This window comes from Centruroides sculpturatus, unplaced genomic scaffold (genome assembly GCF_000671375.1).
Source record: "Centruroides sculpturatus isolate CEXI.00-Female unplaced genomic scaffold, Cexi_2.0 scaffold1381, whole genome shotgun sequence".
NCBI lineage: Eukaryota > Metazoa > Arthropoda > Arachnida > Scorpiones > Buthidae > Centruroides > Centruroides sculpturatus.
This window is the reverse complement of record NW_019385727.1, coordinates 133,953-154,039: the sequence shown is the minus strand read 5'-3', so window position 1 is coordinate 154,039 and position 20,087 is coordinate 133,953. Positions and strand designations below refer to the sequence as shown.

At 28.0% G+C, this 20,087-nt stretch overlaps 2 protein-coding genes across 4 annotated transcripts in view; both read left to right on the top strand.

The window, feature by feature from the left end:
• Positions 1-3,693, top strand: part of LOC111641580 (CUE domain-containing protein 1-like) — a 30,269-nt gene extending 26,576 nt beyond the window's left edge. The window contains exons 5-6 of one of the 3 annotated variants that reach the window (XM_023387757.1): positions 1,140-1,209; positions 2,436-3,693. In XM_023387757.1, coding sequence (XP_023243525.1) covers positions 1,140-1,209; positions 2,436-2,460 — 95 coding nt within the window. In that variant the 3' untranslated portion in view covers positions 2,461-3,693. Of the gene's footprint in view, positions 1-1,139; positions 1,729-2,435 lie in introns of those variants that run through there. The other 2 variants (XM_023387758.1, XM_023387756.1) reach the window with 2 other exon arrangements.
• A 2,690-nt stretch (positions 3,694-6,383) lies between these two features.
• Positions 6,384-15,310, top strand: LOC111641583 (CUE domain-containing protein 1-like). Its single transcript, XM_023387762.1, has 4 exons — positions 6,384-6,561; positions 7,744-7,813; positions 14,822-14,942; positions 15,050-15,310. Exons 1-4 carry the CDS (start codon positions 6,384-6,386, stop codon positions 15,086-15,088), a joined length of 408 nt encoding a protein of 135 aa, XP_023243530.1. The 3' UTR covers positions 15,089-15,310.
• Positions 15,311-20,087: the final 4,777 nt, after the last annotated feature.

Sequence of the window (20,087 nt, the reverse complement as noted above, 5' to 3'; positions counted from 1 at the left end):
TTGTGCATAGTAAATGATTTATTATAACAAATGTTTTCAGCCTCATTTAACAGTCTGTTTCAGGTTTTAAACTATATCTTCACTTGGGAGTCTTTAAATAGTAAAATTAAGTGTGTTTTAATTTACATAAAAATTTATAACTAGAATTAATTTTTACATAAAATGTTGCCTAATAATTCTTTTACAATGTAATATTTTAGATGTATATTAATTTATAATGTATTAAGTATATTTTAAGTGATAATTATTTTGTACAACTATGTTATATATAAAAGCTACTGTATTCTTATTTTCAAGTATCAAATTTCAACTAAAATTAGAATATTTTTCAAGTAGTGAATGAATGAAACATATTCAGAAATTAGCAGTTATCATCAACATATCACAATTTGCATTTCTTAATGATACACTTAATCTTAGCAATTAAATCTGTTAAACATCTATGGTACATTATGAATTCATTTCAAGTACTGAAATAAATAAAACATTATAGAACTGAATAAACTATTGTAAATAAAACATGTAAAATAGCTATTTTGTGATGCTTGTATAACTGTTTCATTAGAAATATATTCATGTTCTATTACAACTAAACTTTGCTAATACAACAGGTTAGGTTCCAGACCACTGCCACAAAATGAACAGTGCCTTAAACTGAAATACAGTTTTTTTCTTGTTAAATTATCAACAATATTATTTTACACTACAGTTTAGTAAAAAATGTTTAATATCAGGACAGATTTATTCATAACAACAACTAAGAGTACAGAATTGTTGTTTCAGTAGGAAATGACTTACAATAATTATATCATATTATCATCTTATATCCGTGTTTATTTGTATCAAATGAATTGATTCAATTAGATAATTTTTAAAGTATATTATGTTTTATACAGGAAATAGTAACATATATTTACTTTTATACGTTATTTGCTTGAAAATAAATAAAATTTTATGTAAAGGTATAACTTAGATTATAATGAAATATAATAAAATCTATTTATTTATTTATTTACTATAATAGTTCATTTGTTCAAATTTTATAGTATAGTACATTCATAATTATTGTATACAATACCATTGTAAATGATTACAAATTAATTATTTAACTTGCTTTCATAATTTTTCTTTTGTTCTAGTATCTCGGAAAAAGTTTGCTCAGTTGGCCAGATTATTTTCTCGCCGAAAAAGACGTACTTTCAGGCCTATGTATCCTTTCAAATTAAATAAGTTTTAGCATTTATACTTTAGTTAAGTTCTTTTATAGTTACAATGTTTTACATTAAAAAATTTCATATTTACTTAAATATCAGGCATTTTTTACATGAAATAATTTTTTTTTGTGCAAGGTGAATGATAAAAAAAATCTTCCAATTTTTATTATAATGAAAATTTACAAAATATAACTATACTAAGAAAATAGTAATCATGCTAATGAAAAAATTATCAACACTGTCACTCTCTTAACATGTTGTGACTAGTTTCAGAGATGACATGTTTTTTAAAATCTGAACCCATAATCTTGCAAACAAGATGTCATTGCTTAGGGATGATTTCTTTTTCATTATATCAGTTTTCTGTGATACTTTTATTGCAAAATGTATATCATATTATTTTTTTAATACAATATTGTGATTTGTATAAATTAGACTTAAATTGATAAATGAATAATTTTTTAGTTTTCATTTCTATTGACTTTATTGGCTTTTTATTGTCCATAATTCAAGAAAGACAATATAGAAAAAAGGGGAAGCTTTCTATNTGGAAGTTCTTTGTAAAAGAAAAGTTAAAACACACAAAGTCTTAGTTCATATCTGCCTTTATAAAGTGATGCTTTTTGATATATATTTTTATGAATTTAATCATTTTTGTGCATTTAATCTTTTAGGTTTATTTTTGTTTTTAGTTTTATATCGCCTTATTTTATTATTTTATTTTTTATATTAATATGGCTTTAATCTATTTATTATAGTTATTTCGTATAGTGATTGGTTAATTTATTTTACATTTTAATTTTGAATTTGTAATGTTCGAAAGTTCCGTTTTAACGCAATTTTCAAAGTTGTTCGATAACTTACGATGATGGCCTATTTCATTAGGCTGAAAACGTTTGTGGGTTAATAAATATTTCTCAGCGTTATAAGATGTTGAATGTTTTACTGGAAATGTTAAATATGAATAGCACAAACATCTAACTTTAGAATCAGATTTTTTTTAACATTCACCTATGTTTTAGTGAATATATAGTAAATTAAAATGTTTATTATGTAGTGAATCAGCTGAACTTAATATTGATTAATAATTAGATTGTGGATTTTATAACTAACAGTTTTAAAAATTTGGATCTGAATTATTAGCAAATTTAAAAATAAATCCATAATATAAAATTCGAAAATGTAATTTAACTTAATTCTATTTTCTGTAACATCTTTCAGCTGTTGGAGAAAACAGAATTTTTAGAATCTCAAAATAATTCTTATTATTGTAAAATCTCATGTGAAATTTAAAGGTGAAATATGTTAAACTTGTACAATATCAGTTGTCTTGGCATGTTTTCTGTATCACCTTCTTTCAAACATTATGAAATACAATAAACATATCCATGGATAAGAAGTTAAAAAATACTCATTAATCAAGGTTATGCAAACTTTGATTAAAAATTTCATAAACTTTGTATAACTGGAAAAGTAAAATCAAATTCTTAAACTAATTCCATTTCTTTGAAAGAAATGTTGCTATTCAAGAATGATAAGAGTTTCAATTAAAAATGACAGTACAAGTAGTCCCCAACTTACAATAGTTTTATTTCAATATTCCAGTCATAAATTAAACAAAAAATGGTGGTTTCCAAAATCAATCATAAGTCTATATAATACTGCTTACATATGTATTGTATGCTGTAATTAGATGATGACTCATTTGTACACTTACTGGCTATGTTAATTTAGTTATTTATATAAAGATGATATTTTAATTAATTAATTATGGTATTTTATTAACATTCACCCACACACACACAAGTAATTAAGTATAGTCAAAGGTTTCAAAAGTCCTAGTGAGAGATATGGCAGTTTTAATATGGACTGTAATTCTATTTTTATTTATTTCTTTAATTTATTATTGATTCACTTTAACTTTATTACAGAAGTAAAATTAGCATGATGATAGCTTCATTTTTGCTTTTGAAGTACTAATGGTATAAATCTGAGTGATAGTTAAACATGAATAAACTTATCAGTTAATGTTATATACAGTAGATTGTGTTTATTACGCATAATAGTATTACATTTAGCATTTAATTGTTGTAATGTGACTTTAGTAACTAACCAATTGTCCAGACACAAAAGCAATGTTTTTAAATACATTTTGACAGTTATAAGTTGGGGACTGACTGTAATTATTCAATATGAAACTTCTTTTAAAATAATCATTTTTATTTTTAAAAAAGTTTTAGCAGAAAATTTTGATTACAGGGTTGTCATATTGTTTTTAAGATTTTATCTACTTATACTATGAATCTCTACTCAGTTTATGTCTGACTACTAAGAGTTATTTAGTATGATAAATAATACTTTCTGCACTTCTTTTACAGCAATTCATTGATATATTTTTGTCATTATGGGAAAATAAATTGTCACTGGATTACTAGAATTGTTAAATAATATATTAGTAGTAGTAATAATAATTACACCAAAAATTGAAATTATTGAGAAAAACATGAAATTGATCTTGCAATATAATTTGTCTTGATGTTGTAGATNCTTATTTTTTTTTTCACGTGTAGTATAGAAATTTGTAATAAGATATATAATGCGGTTATAATAAAATATTGTACGATTATTTTCATATAATTAAAATTAATATGTATTTATTTTTTATAAAATACAAGGGAAGCAGCGCTTCCACTGCTTCTAATGACGGCATGCCACTGCTTCTAATGACAGCATGCCACTGCCAGTTTGTTTATGAAGGGGAAGACCCCCCCACAATTCTTTGAGGTGTCTTTCTATTGTTTCATGTGTGTGTAAAATAATATTTTTATATATTTTTTTTGTTTATGCAATGCTTGATATGCACACACAGAATGAATTTTATACGCAAAGTTAGATATGTTCCAAAATGTTCTAAAATTTTAAATCTTTAAGTATGACATCTCTTCGAATCTCGGAACTTTTAACCTGAGGAAGACAGAAAAATACGATCAAAAACATTTGTTTTTACAATTAAATATTTTACTGGTCACATAAAGGTTGTTGTGAGTCTATTATGTATTGTACCAGTACCTGTAAATGAGTGTTTAACCTTTACACAAGGTATAAGTTTTGTATTTATTGAGTACTTAGGTGTATTAAATTGATTACATTTCAGACATTGTTGTGAGCCGGGGGTTTTTATGGGCTCTTGCTGTCCCTCCCATTATCCGTCAATGGGCTCTGGTCAGCCTGCCCACTTGTCAGCAATGGCTGTTCTGTTCTTTTGTACTAAGTGGAGGAAGAGTACAGGTTCGTCGACAAGACAGTGGCAACACTTAGATAAACGACACCATTTAAACAACAAAACAAAAATTTAATCAAACACAATTAACGAGATACATTCTAAAACCGCGGGTTCATCTATGCTAGTTCCTGATATTTCACGGATACATCAAGAGAGAGTTTACGTGCTTTCCCATCATACCTCTGAACGAGTTCTTTGACTTTCTGGTGATAAAGTTCCTCCCCCTGGTGATTAAGGAGTTGTCAAGTTTGGCCAGGAGGACCTTAGTAGCAGAGTTCGACGGCGGCTTTCGTCGGGAAAAACTCAATCAGTCAGGAACGGGTGCTTATCTCGATCCTTTTCTTTCCAACCCTCATCTTCTTGTTGTACCCACCTTATATACTGTGGGGCATGTGATAATCATCTACCAATCGCAATCTTTAGTGACTACTTTTCCGTGGCTCAGGTTGAAGAACCGGAGAGAAAGGAAGTGTCTTCCAGAGAAGGAAGGATGAACATCCATTTTTGAGATTTCAATATGATCTTGTATTAGAGGGAGTTTTAGAATTTTTTTGTGTGGTTCGGGGCCCTCCATTCTGACCCTCGCATCACATTGGCTTTTCCATAATTGTACTTGTCCTTAAAGGTACAAGTTTGATTTTTTTTCGTTTCTCCGATACTAGGTTTATTTAAGATTGTTACTCTCTCATATATCTAAGTTTCATTCTTTTATAAACATTTTGCTTTATAAAACAGTATTATTTTAAATTTTTACATACACAGTACAAGGATATATTTTTGCTTTCTACACAGCATGGTACAATGTTATTTTTTTATTTATATTCAATGACAACTAGGTAATATTGACAGTTAATTCTTGGTAGGAAGGTGTCATGGGTTCATCGGATGTACATTTGGTTGGTCGGCGTGGTGTCATCCAGGCATTGGTTGACTTTGCTACTGCTCCAGTTGTGATGGTATTGGTTCGTGGAATCATGTGTCTGTCTACTTTTCTTTGTTCTCGGGTGTCTGTTGGTTTGGTAGACAATGTTGAGATGTTGGATCTATGGTGGCTGGCAATCACTTTGGCTTGAACTAATCAGGTAGGTGGATGACAGCTGGTCCAGGAAGAAATAAATGTGCTCATGGAATGTTTTAATAGAATTATGAAATGGTAGTATTGATTGACGGGTAGTGGTCTTTCGGGCAGGAGACATATTCCCCTGGAGGTGATTAGGTGACACTGTTTTCTCTCAGTAAAAATAAGTCATTAGATCAGATTGTTTGGAGTTAAAGTTTATTATTTGTGACAGGTTGGAGGTATGTAAAGGTTTATGGAACATAATTGAGATACTTTCTCTCTCAGATACTTAGATTAATATTTAAGATAATATATAATATAATATTTAAGACAAGTAGTAAGGTAAGGTAAATCTAATGAATTTTTTGGGAGACATATATTTATAAGTTTAAAACTCTAAGTGATCATTGTTTGCACTAAAATGTAACTAATGAAACAAAGAATCATTTGTTGTTTAACTGTTTACTAGTCAACAACTCCATTTACTGAGTGAAACACTTGCAAGTATGCATTACTCATTGAATGCTATATGTATAATGCCCCATCATTTAAGATTTATGCTGTCTCTATTGAAAATTTTTTTATTTACATTAGAAGGAATCTAATAAAAATCTAAACTTAATGTTATTTGGACTTTAAGTGTACTTTATTATTTTAAGAGAACTTTTACTAAAATATGTTATTCTATACAAATGCTAAAGTATATTTTAATATGTTTACAATGATGTGTTCTAACAGATAATCAACTCTGATATGATGTAGAAACCAAAATATCTTTTTATCATTTAAAAAATCACTTTAAAATATTATTTTCTTTAAATAAGAAATGTGTATAAAATTTATTTCATTAGCTGCTCTTTCTGATGCATCGTCTCAAGAAGAGGAGGAAGGTTCAAATATTCAGCCACTTAAAGAGATTGAATCTTTTCCTTATACTAAATCACTTCCACCTAGTGAAGATTCAGATGCTGCATTTAGAGAAAAGTTGAAAAATATGGGGAAATGTAAGTATACATGATATTCATTTATATATTTTGTATTATAGCATTGTGCATAGTAAATGATTTATTATAACAAATGTTTTCAGCCTCATTTAACAGTCTGTTTCAGGTTTTAAACTATATCTTCACTTGGGAGTCTTTAAATAGTAAAATTAAGTGTGTTTTAATTTACATAAAAATTTATAACTAGAATTAATTTTTACATAAAATGTTGCCTAATAATTCTTTTACAATGTAATATTTTAGATGTATATTAATTTATAATGTATTAAGTATATTTTAAGTGATAATTATTTTGTACAACTATGTTATATATAAAAGCTACTGTATTCTTATTTTCAAGTATCAAATTTCAACTAAAATTAGAATATTTTTCAAGTAGTGAATGAATGAAACATATTCAGAAATTAGCAGTTATCATCAACATATCACAATTTGCATTTCTTAATGATACACTTAATCTTAGCAATTAAATCTGTTAAACATCTATGGTACATTATGAATTCATTTCAAGTACTGAAATAAATAAAACATTATAGAACTGAATAAACTATTGTAAATAAAACATGTAAAATAGCTATTTTGTGATGCTTGTATAACTGTTTCATTAGAAATATATTCATGTTCTATTACAACTAAACTTTGCTAATACAACAGGTTAGGTTCCAGACCACTGCCACAAAATGAACAGTGCCTTAAACTGAAATACAGTTTTTTTCTTGTTAAATTATCAACAATATTATTTTACACTACAGTTTAGTAAAAAATGTTTAATATCAGGACAGATTTATTCATAACAACAACTAAGAGTACAGAATTGTTGTTTCAGTAGGAAATGACTTACAATAATTATATCATATTATCATCTTATATCCGTGTTTATTTGTATCAAATGAATTGATTCAATTAGATAATTTTTAAAGTATATTATGTTTTATACAGGAAATAGTAACATATATTTACTTTTATACGTTATTTGCTTGAAAATAAATAAAATTTTATGTAAAGGTATAACTTAGATTATAATGAAATATAATAAAATCTATTTATTTATTTATTTACTATAATAGTTCATTTGTTCAAATTTTATAGTATAGTACATTCATAATTATTGTATACAATACCATTGTAAATGATTACAAATTAATTATTTAACTTGCTTTCATAATTTTTCTTTTGTTCTAGTATCTCGGAAAAAGTTTGCTCAGTTGGCCAGATTATTTTCTCGCCGAAAAAGACGTACTTTCAGGCCTATGTATCCTTTCAAATTAAATAAGTTTTAGCATTTATACTTTAGTTAAGTTCTTTTATAGTTACAATGTTTTACATTAAAAAATTTCATATTTACTTAAATATCAGGCATTTTTTACATGAAATAATTTTTTTTTGTGCAAGGTGAATGATAAAAAAAATCTTCCAATTTTTATTATAATGAAAATTTACAAAATATAACTATACTAAGAAAATAGTAATCATGCTAATGAAAAAATTATCAACACTGTCACTCTCTTAACATGTTGTGACTAGTTTCAGAGATGACATGTTTTTTAAAATCTGAACCCATAATCTTGCAAACAAGATGTCATTGCTTAGGGATGATTTCTTTTTCATTATATCAGTTTTCTGTGATACTTTTATTGCAAAATGTATATCATATTATTTTTTTAATACAATATTGTGATTTGTATAAATTAGACTTAAATTGATAAATGAATAATTTTTTAGTTTTCATTTCTATTGACTTTATTGGCTTTTTATTGTCCATAATTCAAGAAAGACAATATAGAAAAAAGGGGAAGCTTTCTATTATGCATTCAAATTGATTATGTATTAAAAAACAAAGGAAATGTTAAATAAATTAAATATCAAACTCAGATTCTTTTAAAACAGTAAAACATTCAACACCTTATAACGCTGAGAAATATTTATTAACCCACAAACGTTTTCAGCCTAATGAAATAGGCCATCATTGTAAGTTATCGAACAACTTTGAAAATTGCGTTAAAACGGAACTTTCGAACATTACAAATTCAAAATTAAAATGTAAAATAAATTAACCAATCACTATACGAAATAACTATAATAAATAGATTAAAGCCATATTAATATAAAAAATAAAATAATAAAATAAGGCGATATAAAACTAAAAACAAAAATAAACCTAAAAGATTAAATGCACAAAAATGATTAAATTCATAAAAATATATATCAAAAAGCATCACTTTATAAAGGCAGATATGAACTAAGACTTTGTGTGTTTTAACTTTTCTTTTACAAAGAACTTCCATGCCGAAGCTTAACCATCAGCATCCCTTGCATTGATACAACCATTCCTTAATTTACTCTTATAAATTTCAATTTTTTCATGTTGCAAAGCCAACAATGGGGACCGCAACATCTTGAGAATAGACGCTTCATTCCATTTAACTACTGAAGCCTCCGCTTGTGCCATACTTGACAAAACCGTGGTACAATGCCCTTTACTAATGCCATATTTGTGTTCTTTAAGCCTAATAGACAAATTCCGGCTAGTGACTCCAATATAGTCCTTCTTAACTCCTAGCTGTTGGTTTTCAAAGGGAATTTTATACACGCCCGCTGTTTCTTCTTTCTTAAGCTTGTCCTTATCGTTTCTAAGAATACTGTATAAATTAGGACCTCTTTTGTAAGAATTTTGGAGCGTTTTCTGTCTGAAACTTGCTTCATGATGTCCCTGAAGTTTTTATTATACGTAAATTTGGTGATCTTAAATTGATCTGTTCCAGTTCTTAACCTCTTGCCTCTTTCGTAACTTTTTATTAGCTCTTCAATTGTATTTTTGCGGCAACCCAAATTTGAAGCTACTTCCTTAATTCTGTCCATCTCTTTAATCCTGTCCAATACATTGGAGCAATAAGTAAACACACTCCTAATGCGTGCATGAAATACTGACATTTTTTTTTTTTTCTTTTTTGTCAGCATTTCGTGCACTCATTATTAGTGTAGTATATTATTATATCCCATGTAATTAGTATGTTAGTATATCGCTATTAACCTACTTTGCGTTGAATTTTCATCAATGTTAAGCCTAACAAAAATTTTTCAAAATAATAATTGTCGCTATTGTATCGTTAAAAATTAGAAAATTAAGCCTCGTTTAAATACTGGCTCCCTTTCATGGTCGAATGAGTGTTGCCAGCTAAAACATGTAAAAATAACGCTCTCCTAATGAGTGCATGAAATGCTGACAAAAAAGAAAAAAAAAATGTCAGCATTTCATGCACTCATTAGGAGTGTGTTTACTTATTGCTCCAATGTATTGGACAGGATTAAAGAGATGGACAGAATTAAGGAAGTAGCTTCAAATTTGGGTTGCCGCAAAAATACAATTGAAGAGCTAATAAAAAGTTACGAAAGAGGCAAGAGGTTAAGAACTGGAACAGATCAATTTAAGATCACCAAATTTACGTATAATAAAAACTTCAGGGACATCATGAAGCAAGTTTCAGACAGAAAACGCTCCAAAATTCTTACAAAAGAGGTCCTAATTTATACAGTATTCTTAGAAACGATAAGGACAAGCTTAAGAAAGAAGAAACAGCGGGCGTGTATAAAATTCCCTTTGAAAACCAACAGCTAGGAGTTAAGAAGGACTATATTGGAGTCACTAGCCGGAATTTGTCTATTAGGCTTAAAGAACACAAATATGGCATTAGTAAAGGGCATTGTACCACGGTTTTGTCAAGTATGGCACAAGCGGAGGCTTCAGTAGTTAAATGGAATGAAGCGTCTATTCTCAAGATGTTGCGGTCCCCATTGTTGGCTTTGCAACATGAAAAAATTGAAATTTATAAGAGTAAATTAAGGAATGGTTGTATCAATGCAAGGGATGCTGATGGTTAAGCTTCGGCATGGAAGTTCTTTGTAAAAGAAAAGTTAAAACACACAAAGTCTTAGTTCATATCTGCCTTTATAAAGTGATGCTTTTTGATATATATTTTTATGAATTTAATCATTTTTGTGCATTTAATCTTTTAGGTTTATTTTTGTTTTTAGTTTTATATCGCCTTATTTTATTATTTTATTTTTTATATTAATATGGCTTTAATCTATTTATTATAGTTATTTCGTATAGTGATTGGTTAATTTATTTTACATTTTAATTTTGAATTTGTAATGTTCGAAAGTTCCGTTTTAACGCAATTTTCAAAGTTGTTCGATAACTTACGATGATGGCCTATTTCATTAGGCTGAAAACGTTTGTGGGTTAATAAATATTTCTCAGCGTTATAAGATGTTGAATGTTTTACTGGAAATGTTAAATATGAATAGCACAAACATCTAACTTTAGAATCAGATTTTTTTTAACATTCACCTATGTTTTAGTGAATATATAGTAAATTAAAATGTTTATTATGTAGTGAATCAGCTGAACTTAATATTGATTAATAATTAGATTGTGGATTTTATAACTAACAGTTTTAAAAATTTGGATCTGAATTATTAGCAAATTTAAAAATAAATCCATAATATAAAATTCGAAAATGTAATTTAACTTAATTCTATTTTCTGTAACATCTTTCAGCTGTTGGAGAAAACAGAATTTTTAGAATCTCAAAATAATTCTTATTATTGTAAAATCTCATGTGAAATTTAAAGGTGAAATATGTTAAACTTGTACAATATCAGTTGTCTTGGCATGTTTTCTGTATCACCTTCTTTCAAACATTATGAAATACAATAAACATATCCATGGATAAGAAGTTAAAAAATACTCATTAATCAAGGTTATGCAAACTTTGATTAAAAATTTCATAAACTTTGTATAACTGGAAAAGTAAAATCAAATTCTTAAACTAATTCCATTTCTTTGAAAGAAATGTTGCTATTCAAGAATGATAAGAGTTTCAATTAAAAATGACAGTACAAGTAGTCCCCAACTTACAATAGTTTTATTTCAATATTCCAGTCATAAATTAAACAAAAAATGGTGGTTTCCAAAATCAATCATAAGTCTATATAATACTGCTTACATATGTATTGTATGCTGTAATTAGATGATGACTCATTTGTACACTTACTGGCTATGTTAATTTAGTTATTTATATAAAGATGATATTTTAATTAATTAATTATGGTATTTTATTAACATTCACCCACACACACACAAGTAATTAAGTATAGTCAAAGGTTTCAAAAGTCCTAGTGAGAGATATGGCAGTTTTAATATGGACTGTAATTCTATTTTTATTTATTTCTTTAATTTATTATTGATTCACTTTAACTTTATTACAGAAGTAAAATTAGCATGATGATAGCTTCATTTTTGCTTTTGAAGTACTAATGGTATAAATCTGAGTGATAGTTAAACATGAATAAACTTATCAGTTAATGTTATATACAGTAGATTGTGTTTATTACGCATAATAGTATTACATTTAGCATTTAATTGTTGTAATGTGACTTTAGTAACTAACCAATTGTCCAGACACAAAAGCAATGTTTTTAAATACATTTTGACAGTTATAAGTTGGGGACTGACTGTAATTATTCAATATGAAACTTCTTTTAAAATAATCATTTTTATTTTTAAAAAAGTTTTAGCAGAAAATTTTGATTACAGGGTTGTCATATTGTTTTTAAGATTTTATCTACTTATACTATGAATCTCTACTCAGTTTATGTCTGACTACTAAGAGTTATTTAGTATGATAAATAATACTTTCTGCACTTCTTTTACAGCAATTCATTGATATATTTTTGTCATTATGGGAAAATAAATTGTCACTGGATTACTAGAATTGTTAAATAATATATTAGTAGTAGTAATAATAATTACACCAAAAATTGAAATTATTGAGAAAAACATGAAATTGATCTTGCAATATAATTTGTCTTGATGTTGTAGATGTGTGTATATATATTATAATATATGTATATTGTATTGTATTATTTCTTCAGCTAATGTTGATGCATTCTTCTTAATGGCAAATAGTTTAAATAAAAATATCTTCAAAATTTTTTATTTAATAGTCTCAAAATTCAGAGATTACTTTCACAAAAATGTACACAAAAATTATTTTTGAAAACATTTAAATAAAATTCTGTTTTCAGTCAAAAGTTTTTACTTTATTGTTGATAAAAATAAAATCAGTTTTTGGAACAAAGTCAATAATTATATATAGACCTATTAATGATTAGAATACTAGGTTAGGATATGTACTTAATACAACTTTCAAAGAAAAATGAAATAATTATTTGCAAACAAATCAGTTTGAATAAATATGTAATGAAAGATAACGTCATAATCCAGTTTTGTATTCTTTGAAACTTGAATTTTTGTTTTATCAATTTGTGTGGTTTTCATAGTTTAATAATCATATAATAATACGTTGTACTGTTTCATTTTTTTAATTTAATGTTTCTCTTCATCAAGGGATTGGTTTCTTTGAACAACCAGTCAAACTTGAAACATTAATGCAGATCAGTGTTTCCAATCTTTTATGCTTTTCAACTTCTTTCTAGACTTAGATTTAATTCGCAGACTCCCTTCTGTATTGATACAAAATAAAAATAAATTCCAAACAAGAAAAATTAAAAATCAAATAGAAATTAATAATACAGTAGAGTCCTGAATAATTGAGACCAATTTAACTAAGGTTCTGCATTAACTGAGTTGAATTGTGGAAGAGTACTTTGTTAACAAAAACATAACTTAGTGCAGTACTATTCATTTCATGATTCAGGAGATGCATGACACTTGATTCTAGAAGTTTTAAACAGAACTTGCTGTAATAAATATAATGGTGAATAAAATTTAAATATTGTATTGTTAATTTACAAGTTAATATATTCAATAAGTAGGTCTAACCTAAAAATATACTATATTATACAGCATATGTTAATGAATCCAAATTCACTTTATTTAACATTTCACGATATCCAAATTTTTGATTGTCCAGAATACAATTGGTCTGATTACCTTAGATAATTGGTACTTTGCAATAATTTTTTTATTAAAATTTAAAGATATATAGTTATTATATATTTACAGTTTTAAGCATAATAAAAGCAAATTTATTTATTGACTCTCAAATGACCCTAGTAATTTATCAATTCCAAGATAAATCAGTCAATCCCTCATCTTGCTATCATTTAGTTTCGGAACCTTTGATCTAGATTAGGGCTTCTTAAACTTTTTTATCCCCAATTATGATTGTGATTATTTTTGCAACCCAAAAAATATAAAATAAAGTTATATACAAATTTGCAAAAACAATAATGGTGTACTACCAGAGTTCACTCTTGTGTTACAATGGAACAGAGACAACTGAATACACTGAAAAGCGACAACACTACACTAGTTCACACTACAGTGTTGCTGAATCATTGTCTCACTGCACCAGAAGTGACACAAAGCGCAATTCACGAAACCTATGACACAAAGTATGCCATTTTCAAACTCTCACAAATTATTTTGCTTTAAAATCTCACGACCCCAAAATTTCACTAAGCAACCCCAAATGGGGTCGCGACCCATACTTTAAGAAGCCCTGATCTAGATGATCTTAAAAAGAGTTTTTAGTACATCATATGTGATTGATTTTTCTAGATTTTTTCTGATATGACTCAATTTATTCCTTCAATATCAGTTCTTTATAAATTGTCAATTTATTTCCTTCTAATTTTGATTAACTATTTTTTTTATTCTTTATTCTCTTTCTTTTAAATTTGAATAATGAAATAATTTCTTTCTTTCACATCTATTCTAGTAAGAACCTATTCTTTAAGTTATAAATATTCTAATTTCTCAACTGTAAATTCTAAAGTATAAACACAGATTTTTAAAAATTTATATAACTCGATGATATTGCAACACAATTTGCAAATAACCAAATTTTTACTAATTGCTTGCAGAATGTATTTTTGATTGTTGTGACAGTTATATAATATAGACATAGATAATTATGCATGAAGAATAAGCTTCATTTGATAAATGAAATAATCTTATTCCATTGTATTTGTATTTAATTAGAATCAGAAGGTTAAATCCTAAGAAAGCCTGTTTTCACTTTATTGTGAATGTTTGTTTGTATTGATTAATTAAAACCTTAAATAGATTTACTAAAAGAATATTGTTTGTTATATTTGAGTAGCAGTAGCTAATTTTTATTGAAATTAATTATATAATGATTATGTATTTAGGCAGAATTTTTGTATTGTATATGATAATCTGTAATCTAGGAATACTTTTGTGTGTTTTATTCTCACTTAATTAATGTAGACTTGGAGATGGTACAAATCCATCTAGAGATAATTTATTATTACATGAAGAGGAATATTCTGAATTATCGGAAGAAGAATCAGAAAGTGAAGTAAGCAAGAAAGACACTTGGAATAGTCATGTAAATAATCTATAAGAATAATGTAGTAATTAAAATAAATTTTTATGTCAGAATTAATCTATTGTTTTCTTAATTGGTTTTGTTTTTTCTTTTTTTTTTATGTTCAGGCAGGAGGTGAATGTGAAAGAGTGAAAACCCCAGAATAACTAAATTTTCTTTAACACAAAAGAGTCAAGTTTGTTTATTTCTGTCTCATTCTTTTTCACAGATATTTAATAAAAAGTTCCTTCTGCACTGATTGCAGATAGCATGAAACCATACAGTTTGTGTGTTCAAATTAAATGCAAGTAATAAACAGTAAACTTAGTATTAAATTTTTTATATATGATTATTACTATTTTATTATTATTAAAAATATGTTTTCAGTTTTAAAATGAAAAAAATACATAAAATTTAATAATTTTTAATATAAAAATAAACATTTTAATAAAAGTAAAATCAAAACCTATAATTAATTAACACTGACTTACTATTTTAAAAATTTGCAATTTTTTTATAAGTATATATATAATATGAGATAAGTATATAAAAAATAGAAAATTAATTCTATTTTTTATACTTATTTCGTCTGATCAGTTATTTCTGTGGAAGCTTTCTATGATAATTCAGTAATGAATTTATTACATTTTTATATTTGATTTTATGTATATGTACCCTGTTTCCCCAAAAATAAGAGGGTGTCTTATATTAATTTTTGCTCTCAAAGATGCGCTAGGTCTTATTTTCAGGGGATGTCTTATTTTTCCATGAAGAAGAATTCACATTTATTGTTGAACAAAAAAATTCCCAAGTTGAAGTTTGACAAGAGTGATGTATATCAGGTCGTGTTGAACTGAACTTAAATAAAACCGAAGTCACAAACCAAAGTGAACTTACAAAGTTCCCGTGCGAGAGTGGACTTCCCACTCTCGTTTCAACTTGACTTTTTTATAGCGTCGACATTGGGCTCAATGACCAGTTAGTGCTTACTGAACCGTAGCACTATGCAAATGTGATATGGCGTGATTCCCGGCCGACCAATTAGCAAACACCAGCTGTAACGTTATGCAAATCTGTGATTCCCAAGCCATAGTCTTATGCAAATCATGCCGTGTGGCGTGATTGTCTGCTGACCAATCAGTGGCTGTACTTTCAAAAAGCCAACAGCCACTTTCAACTATCTGTAGATGACCATTATGAGTAAAAATAAAAAATTTGCTAGGTCTTACTTTCAGGAGGACGCCTTATATTTAGCAATTCAGCAAAACCTTTGCTAGGTCTTATTTTCAGGGAAACACGGTATATATAAAATACAGCTGTTCCTTGATAGTCCGATGTTTTGTAATCCGACATGCTCAATAGTCCAACGCCCCTCTCGTGAAGGTACCCATCCTCGTTACATGTCTTCTTGCAAAGAAGCATATCACAACGTGAATCTCCCCACCCAATTCTTACACAATGAAATACATTTCATGTGTTTTCTGTGAGCAGTTCTGTTCCAACAGTTGGAGTAGGGAATATTGTAGGCTACTGCTAGCAAAACAATGCCAAATATGTAATCACTTTTGGTAATTCGACACCCCTTTGGTCCCATACCTGTCGGGATTATCAAGGGACAGCTGTATTTCAAATAATTTGACCCAATCTTTATCATATTAATAAATACAGTAGTGTGTCGTTTATCCAAATCAATTGGGGACTGGGGTTGTTCGGATAACTTATTTTTCAGATAACCAATTATGTATGAAAAAATATATTAACCTAGACCATGTTGAAATTTTTCTCCATTGCGTGTTGCTTTGCGTTGAATTTTTGTCGATGTTAAGCCTAACAAAAATTTTTATAGTAATAATCGTGGCTATTGTATCATTAAAAATTATTTATTTATTTTATACAAACAAAATAAATATATTGAAAAATATAAAAAACAAAAAAAGTACTTTAGAAAGTTAATCTAGTATCAAAAACGTTTGATTCAGCACAACACACAGTCCTAAGAAAAACACTACACAAAAGTGCCAGTGCTGCCATCTAAAACACACACACCAACAAAAAAAATATTGGAGTAGCCCAAGACATAGCCAAAGGTTGCAGCGCCACAGCACTAGCAGAAATTTTAATTTGCCGACTGGAATCCTTTCGGTTGACCAGCTTTCGGATAAATGACGCTCTACTGTAATATGATTTTCAGCCTAAATCTGCTAATTCTGTAGTTCATTCAAATAAAAGCTATCAAATTAAATTAAATGGCTTATATAATTATTGAAATATATTTTCTGATTTTAAAAATTATTGAATGCTTTTTTTCCTTGAGAAATTTGTTTTCTATTGTCTGATTACTTTAAAAACTAAATTAATGTTCAAGACTTCTACTTTGAATATTTAATTAGTTTTACAATGATTTATTACAATACTTCTAACATAAATTACTTATACAGTGGAATTTACTCATTGTAATCATGGATACTATTGTCAGTCATTTAAATTCTATCAGAATTAGCACATCCAAAACATCTAAGTGATGTTTTATAGGTATATTTTATTTTAATGAAAACTTTTGTTATATTTATCATTATCATCAAGTATTTTTTGAACTGCCTTTTCACATTATCAGTCTCAGCTTATGGTTATGTTATTAGTCCTAGTCAGCGTTTTAAACATTAAATGTTATTTGCCAGTGATACAACAGTTTTACTTGCTGACACTTGGTGATTATTATAATTATTATAATATTATTATCACTTGCTGACACTTGCTGACATATTATCACTTGCTATTAATATTATCACTTGCTGACACTTGGTGATTATTATAATTATTATAATCCTGTTTAATGATACCATCAGTTTAGTATTTAAAAAAAACAATCACTTTTAGACTTTTTTAACCCTATCTGCTCCGTGAGCACTAAGAGGGTCTTCATAACATATTGGCTGTCACCATAGAAAATGAAAATAATGTCCCAGATGCCACAGTAAAAATTTCAGGTAAACTGGCTTTTATTAATAGAAAAATGACAAAATATATTTACAAATTCAAAAAATAAAACTTTTTATGCTTCAAAAAGTAGATTCATTGGTGATTCCCATGGTATCAAGAAAATATTTACCTAATTTTATGCAATAAGTATTATTGATGATCTCATGAAAGAATCCTAGAAACCAAATAAAAGTATTTTGAAATTAAAGTAAAACACAAAACACACGAGAACTTCTTACAATCTTCACAAAATGTTGTTACAAGTGTTGACTTTTTCTATGTTTTCTCTCTTCCTCCTCCTTTAGCAGCATCTTCATAACATTGCATGCACCTCTTTCTTTTTTTCTTTTTTTTCCTTCTCTTATTTTCAAGTGATGTTTCTTCTAATCACATGTCAAATTTTCTGGAAGGTTTTTTGCTTACAGTTTTTGTATAAATGATGAAATATGCATTTTCATGCTTTTATGAGAATTTAATATTACAAGACTATTACATTTGTGTTGAGTAATAGCTCATACACAGCTTTGTGATACCAGCAAAGTCTTTCTCATTGGCAAAATAATAGCTGGTGGACATTTGATCTGACAGGTCTATTCCATCTTTTATTGGTATAAAATTTCTGCATCACACTGTTTTACAAAGCATAGATGGGCCAGGTACAATCTTTTTCTTTTCCTGCTATTGCTTTTCATTTGCTATTAATTAATTTTGCCAGAAGTCTTCGTTTAATTTGAGGTAAGAGTTCGAACTTAATTAAGGAACAAGTCGTACTTAAGCACTATGCATTTGGGGATCAGACGTGTTTTATGCACTTTAGTAGAAACCATAGCTGTGCTTTTTGCTTTAACCATAAAATTCTTGTATTCAATAATGAGAAGAAGTGTTTTCTAGTAGATTCCAATAAGAGACATAGCCAACAAAAAAGCTCGTCAAACCAGGAAGAAACTGAGCAAAAAGTTCCATTTATTATTATATTCTAATATTGCAGCTAGTTTCTTAACCATATCCATTTTTTTTTTTTTTATGTTTTTCTAATTCTTTTATTTGTGTTTCATGCTTTGTACATCTATTATCTTGCCATTAGGCTATGACAATCTCATCAGTAGTTTCTTTTCCTGTTATTTCACTAAGTTTCAGTTTTGCAGCTACGATTTCCTTTGGTAGTCCTTTCCTATCTTTCTGTATCATTCTTACAGAATGCATTTTTTTTTCTAACAAATCTTTTCTGGATTAGTATTTTGCCCACAGTGGAATTTAATGCATACATTACAGTGATGTGTCGTCCATGGAATCTGTGGAAATGCTGCTTCCCTTGTATTTTCTAAATATAAATACATATTGTGCAGTTATTTTCATATTTTAATGAACTTTGAATTAATTAAAATTAATATTTTATTATAACTGCATTACACATCTTATTACAAATTTCTGTACTACATATGAAAAAAAATGATAAGGTTGCTATTGTATATTCGAATATAAATTCATATACAGTAGAGCCTCGATTAACCGCCACCTCGGTTAACCGACCGTCCTAGTCGGCAAATTTCAAATGTCCGCTAGCGATGTGGCGCTACAATATTTGGCTATGTCTTGGCTACTTTAATATTATTTTTACATGTTTTAGCTGGCAACACTCATTCGACCATGAAAGGGAGCCAGTATTTAAACGAGGCTTAATTTTCTAATTTTTAACGATACAATAGCGACAATTATTATTTTAAAAAATTTTTGTTAGGCTTAACATTGATGAAAATTCAACGCAAAGTAGGTTAATAGCGATATACTAATTACATGGGATATAATAATATACTACACTAATAATGGATTTTTTCACACTTTTCGGTTATCCGACTTTTCAATTATCCAACCAACCCCAGTCCCCAATTGGGTCAGATAATCGAGACTCTACTGTATGCATATTCCCAATGAAAGCGCTGTATTGTCGAATACAGGATAGCTTCCATGGCAAAAATACTTGAATGGTGTAAAACAGCCAGATTATATGCATTTGCACGTGCACTTTACAGAGCACCAACCTCATACGGTTTAGCACATGGATGCTACACACCAAAATATCATATAACTCTTCCAATGATTCTGTCCAGGGCTGACACAGCTTCCCTATCATTAAATGTCACCGCATGCCACTCAAGAGGCGTTCCTAATTTGAATATTTTTAGACCA